Below are 6,403 nucleotides of genomic sequence, written 5' to 3'. Positions count from 1 at the left end.
GGGGAGATGACACTTAGTGGACAGGCTCAAGGGAGTGTGGCTTACTATTTTTGATGGAGAAACATTGATAAAGTCCCTACCTAGTATTAACTTGCTTGCTCTGTGGGACCAGGAGGTTGGTGGAGAAACTGAACAAGGTACAAATCAACAGTTGTTAGATTTTTCAAAGAACAGAAAACTAAACCTTGGGCAGTTGTTTCCATTGCCATTTTCTGTAGTTATTTCGCCATTATTTTTCAGTAAAGCTCTTTCTGCAAAAGTTACCACATTGTCCTGTGTGGTGGTGAACAGAGAAAGGGTCTGGTTGTTTATAGAAGCTACCTATTCTTAAAGTTGTAGCTGTGGTGTTTGAGAAAAGTCCCAGCGGACACTGGCACCTCAGTGGCCATTTTTCTCCACGACAACAGCCCTGTGCGCCTTACTTTGGCAAGGGAACTGTAAATCTTACTTAAAAAATTGGGAGTTGTTAACTTTATTGGGTCATATTTGGATACCCTTAGAACCCTAATTTTACTTTTTAAACTCCAGAATGAAATCACTACATTCTATCTGATTTAATCTTTGTGCTGTGGAATAATTTTCTAGGTGATGAATACAAGGGCAGCTGGTCTCTAAAGTATTTGGTGAAGTTGGTTTTGTTTATGTGTATGCCTAGCTACAGTGTTCCAGCTCTGGCCTACAGTTAGCTGCTCAGTTTGCTTGACTGAAATAGAGGACCTAGTATAGTTGTTTCTCTCTCTGTGTGTATAAAATGGGAATTCTCACTGTTTGTCCTCTTGTAGAAGGATTGAAAATCCAAGGAACTTGAATATCCCCTTTCTATAACTATTCTCAAATGTTCTATAGAGAGGAAATATTTCAAATTTTGCTTTAGGTGTGGTCCTTAAGGAGAAGTTAGTAATGTAGGGACTAAAGTAACCTGTTTCTTTTTTAAATTCTAGGTGAGGATTATGAAGATGATGACCTAGTAAACTCAGATGAGGTTATGAAGAAACCATGCCCAGTACAGATTGTTCTCGCCCATGAAGATGACCATAACTTTGAGCTTGATGAAGAGGCTTTGGAGCAGATCCTGCTGCAGGAGCACATACGGGATCTTAACATAGTCGTGGTGTCTGTGGCAGGAGCTTTCCGTAAAGGGAAATCATTTCTCCTGGACTTCATGCTTAGATATATGTATAACAAGGTGAATAGTGTCTTTCAAATTGACCCCAACTGATATAAAAATAAAAGATATAAAAGAAAGAAGACAGAGACACAGTTATATTTTTAATTTTTAGCTGTTTCTCAAATATCTGATTATACCTTGAAAGATCACTGACATACTATGTGTGTGTTCACGCGGGGGGTCTCTCTCTCTCTCTCTCTCTCTTTTTCTTTCTCTCTCTCTCTCTCTCTCTCTCTCTCTCTCTCTCTCACACACACACACACACACACACATACACATCCCTCTTTGTTATTTCTTTATACTATTCCCATTTAGGCTGAGTGAAATAGATACCTTGTATATCTGTATTTCTCATATGGTCACTTTTATTGCTAAAATTCAATTCTTTTAGACTGGCTTCCATGTTGTCCCAGCCTCATCCCTTCCTGTAAGTTAAATGTACTATGTTTTTTTCCTTGAATCTTGCCCTATTCATGGCTGACCTTTTAATAAGAGGCCTTCCTGTTCTTGTGAGGCTGTTGTATGCCCTTCTCTGTTTTCATGGGTCAGGTATATTAATTAATGATGTTTTTAAGGTTTTTTTTTTTTCCTAGCTAGTTTACTCTCTTAGGAAAGTCTTTTTCTTGATTACATAACTCTAACTTCTACCAAAGATGTTTTGAGTAGGCATGTTTTGCCTGTTTTATAAGTGTATTTCCCTGTCTCTACATAGTCTCATTTTTAGATGGTATGAGAGGTTTTATTGTTTTCTTCCCTACAGAAAATGGAGGGAAATGATTCACTTTAGTTAGAGTGCTTTTAGTAGTTACAAGTCGAGCAGAGGGAAGGAACGGGGATTTGACGGGGAGCAAGACGAAGGGCTTGGGGAATTGTGAAGTGGGACAGTAAGGTGGAACTGCTTTACAGGGATCTGTGACGTTCAGAAGCTTCCTGAAGACACTAACATGGCATGGAGCCCTATAATGTTATTATCCTAACACCCGTCTGACTCCTTCCTTTATAGCGTCTGTCTGTCTTGAAATGAGAAAGAAGGGAAACATCCGGTTTGGTTTTTCTGGGAAGTACTGCAGTAAATTCTTTTCTTCTCAGGCATTCTTAAATATACCTTAGTATCAAGAATGTAATTCATATTAGTGTACAATATTTTATGTGTTTAAATTAAAGCTTCCACTTAAGACTTACTTCTGAAATAATGACATGTGTGAATAGTACCCTATTACTATATTTTTTTTTAATCTGTGCACTTCAGGGCAATAAAGATCCTCTGTATTTTGAGGCTTTCTAATTCCTCGAGTTAACTTTTTAGTAGGATCCCATTGTGAGCTGTGAGCTGCAAATACCTGTGATTCTAAATAGGTCAAAGATAGAGTGTTGGGAGGGGAAGGAAACAGATCACTTGTGTAGAAATAATAGATAAGTGTCACCTCAAGTGACACTTTACCTCCCTGGGTAGTCAGGGACTGTCCAGAGGGGGAAATCTCTCACAGGACTAAACAAGCTCTCCCTTGGCTGTAGGAGAGGCTCTGCACTCACAGAATGGCCTGATAAAATTACATACTTGTATAGTGGCTTTTAAGTTGAAATATCCTTAACTGCCAATTAGACTATTTCTGTATATAATAGAATGCCTCATAGAAGTCACCTTATTTTATTAGTTAGAAATTGCATTGAAACAGTGTCTGACTTTTGATTTTTTTTGATAACGTACTGATTTCCTGGTGGTTCATGCTTTTCCTATGAGATATAGGTAAAGGAGAGAAGACACTTTATGTGAATTATAGAAGGGAAATTAAGTCATGCAACCAGAGACAGAATTTGATGGTAATGAGAAATGGTTGATTTTCTCTTTCAGAGTGTGTGTGTATACTCTCAAGTGTTGAGTAGAATACTAGATTGTTTCTACTCGCAGTTCAAATACATATATTTTCCTTAAAATAAGTATACTTTACAAACGGAAAGATGTGGTATATTGCTCGATGGCACTTTATACATGTATGTACACCTTCACGATCACCATCCAAAGTCACTGCTACTGTGAGCCTCTCCCCATCTGCTGCTTCCTGGGTTGAGCGCTGGTGAAGGAACTGTGCCGTAGATAATTATTGCCTTTCTTCAGTAATTTTATAATGCTCAGATCCACTGATGCTTTTGCATGCAGCAATATAACTCATTCTTGTTGTTTTACTACATGATTAAAATGTATTTACTTACTCACTAATCTGTTGATGGATATTTGATTGCTTTGACCTTAATAATTTTTAGTCTGTTGCTTGTCTGAGTCACACTCTTTGAAAATGGAGTAGGTTACTTTTGAGTTGGTAGGAATTGTTAGAGCAATGTTCATTAAATTTCAATTCTAGGAATCAGTTTTAAAGGGAAAAATGATTTAGAATTAAATTACGTACTATGTGGACAACTTAACACAATACTTAGAATTCTGATAGTAATGACAGTATAGATGAAGATTCTTAATTCTATACAGTTGTTTCTAACTTTATCTCATTCGTAATGTTTTCTCTTGAAACTTTTTATGAGAAAATTAAGTGTATTAAAATTAGTAATATGTGCCCATTCTTTTAATGTTTTTATAGGCATGAACTCTATCTACCTCTATACTCTGACTGTCCCATACTGTACGTGGTGTTTAGAAGTGAACTCTGACATAGAAATTGCATCAGTAAATATTTCAGGCTCTTTTTCATATACAGCAGTCCTTTCTAAGGTTTTACAGTATCTTCTAGTTGATCCATTTTTCAGTTGCTTCAAATGTTTTGTTCTAGTTGAGGCACACATCGTGAAAGCATGGGTTTAAAATGTTCTTAACCCTCCAGCTTTCTGTTTTCTGGCAGTTCATTTGTTGGTCTTGCAGTTTCTTGCTCTGGACTTACTAGCTTACTCCAGTGGTATAGTTGTGAATTTTCTGTAATTGTTAATTGAGTCTAGAGACTAGAGCAGTCTCAGGCTTTACTTCATCTATTTATTTTTCTTTTGGCAGAGATACTTTATAGATGATGATTTTGTTATTGTTGTTGTTTTTGAGACGGTTTCTCCATGGGGCCCTGCGACTCCCAGGTGTTGTGATTAAAGGTGTGCGCCACCATGCTCAGCTGTGGTAGCTTTAATATAACGTTTTTTGAGGCTTTCCTAAATTCTGGGTACTCTTGGTTATTTTTTGCTTTTGATATAATTTTACTGTTTTACTCATTACAAGTTTTACATAACTTTAATATTACAGGCTACCTAAAATTTAGTTTTCATTATTTTTGCTAATATGAGAAGCAAACAAAGCCTGATATGAATTTTCAGAATTTTGAATCAGTGAAGAAAATAAAACATTTAGTTTCTTTCCTTTCTCTCCCAAATACAAACTAAGGAGACTAGATACTATTGTTTAGTGGTTTCTGGGCTATTTTCTTCCCTTCCTTCTCTGAGACTTTGATTTAGGAATTGGAAATTTTCAGTCTTTATGTTTTCATATGTAGAGCCTATATTAATGTAAATGAATTTAGCTAGAAATTTTTTGTTATATATTGTTGAATCTATAGAAGTTAGGAATTGATGAGATGGAGAAGTTTCCAGACATTGTTTCATGTCCTTCGTGCACTGCTTTAAGAGGGGAAATACGAATTTTTGGAAAATGTTCTTGTTTTGTAGCATTTCAAATACTTTTTCATTTTTTCACCCTTAATTTTTAGAATATATGTATTATCTTTTTGAGTATTATAAAAATTTATGTTACCCCTGTCATGTAGTATTTTAGTTTTGGATGTCTGAAAGTCAGGTGTGAAATACCAGATTATTGGAATTTAAGAGAGGTGGGGTTTTAATGGGAGATTTTTGTTCTCTAGCTAGAGGCTTTTGTCTAATGCTCAATTGTGGGGCCACATGCTTTCCTCTGCTGTCTTCCATTGTCCTGGGTTTCCTTAGAACTCCAGTTTTGGTGTAGAGCACTTCCTTCTCTTCCCTGCCTTCTCTGTGATACAGAATTTTTTTTCCATTTTTTATTAGGTATTTAGCTCATTTACATTTCCAATGCTATACCAAAAGTCCCCCATACCCACCCACCCCCACTCCCCTACCCACCCACTCCCCCTTTTTGGCCCTGGCGTTCCTCTGTACTGGGGCATATAAAGTTTGTGTGTCCAATGGGCCTCTCTTTCCAGTGATGGCTGACTAGGCCATCTTTTGATACATATGCAGCTAGAGTCAAGAACTCCGGGGTACTGGTTAGTTCATAATGTTGTTCCACCTATAGGGTTGCAGATCCCTTTAGCTCCTTGGGTACTTTCTCTAGCTCCTCCATTGGAGGCCCTGTGATCCATCCAATAGCTGACTGTGAGCATCCACTTCTGTGTTTGCTAGGCCCCGCATAGTCTCACAAGAGACAGCTACATCTGGGTCCTTTCGATAAAATCTTGCTAGTGTGTGCAATGGTGTCAGCGTTTGGATGCTGATTATGGGGTGGATCCCTGGATATGGCAGTCTCTACATGGTCCATCCTTTCGTCTCAGCTCCAAACTTTGTCTCTGTAACTCCTTCCATGGGTGTTTTGTTCCCACTTCTAAGGAGGGGCATAGTGTCCACACTTCAGTCTTCATTTTTCTTGAGTTTCATGTGTTTAGCAAATTGTATCTTATATCTTGGGTATCCTAGGTTTTGGGCTAATATCCACTTATCAGTGAGTACATATTGTGTGAGTTCCTTTGTGAATGTGTTACCTCACTCAGGATGATGCCCTCCAGGTCCATCCATTTGGCTAGGAATTTCATAAATTCATTCTTTTTAATAGCTGAGTAGTACTCCATTGTGTAGATGTACCACATTTTCTGTATCCATTCCTCTGTTGAGGGGCATCTGGGTTCTTTCCAGCTTCTGGCTATTATAAATAAGGCTGCTATGAACATAGTGGAGCATGTATACAGAATCTTTTTAATGTCCCATCATTCCATTGTCTGTCCTTAGTACTATTTACCGTTGTTAGACTTTATGATGATTATTTTCTATCTGGTTATACTGAAGTTTGCTATGATTCTGCTTATCCATGGATAGGGAGGGGTTTCCTAGCTCTTAATGCCTTCTTTAATTTTGTTCTGTGGTGTTTAAAAGGAGAAGTATTTTACTGTTTTGGTTAGATGTATTTTTTTAAGATTTATTTACTTATTTTATGTATATGCGTACACTGTAGCTGTACAGATGGTTGTGAGCCTTCATGTGGTTGGGAATTGAATTTTTAGG

The 6,403-nt window shown here is 37.4% G+C and overlaps 1 protein-coding gene across 8 annotated transcripts in view; it reads left to right on the top strand.

The window, feature by feature from the left end:
• Positions 1-6,403, top strand: part of Atl2 (atlastin GTPase 2) — a 47,853-nt gene that overhangs the window by 19,217 nt on the left and 22,233 nt on the right. For 5 of the 8 annotated variants that reach the window (XM_006524656.3, XM_006524655.4, NM_019717.3 and 2 more), the window contains exon 2: positions 942-1,186. The exons of the other annotated variants lie outside the window; for them this stretch is intronic. In XM_006524656.3, coding sequence (XP_006524719.1) covers positions 986-1,186 — 201 coding nt within the window. In that variant the 5' untranslated portion in view covers positions 942-985. The remainder of the gene's footprint in view (positions 1-941; positions 1,187-6,403) is intronic. 8 annotated transcript variants of the gene reach the window in all.

Source organism: Mus musculus, chromosome 17 (assembly GCF_000001635.26).
Source record: "Mus musculus strain C57BL/6J chromosome 17, GRCm38.p6 C57BL/6J".
Lineage (NCBI taxonomy): Eukaryota > Metazoa > Chordata > Mammalia > Rodentia > Muridae > Mus > Mus musculus.
The sequence above is the reverse complement of the archived record's forward strand: the minus strand, read 5'-3'. Positions and strand labels throughout refer to the sequence as shown.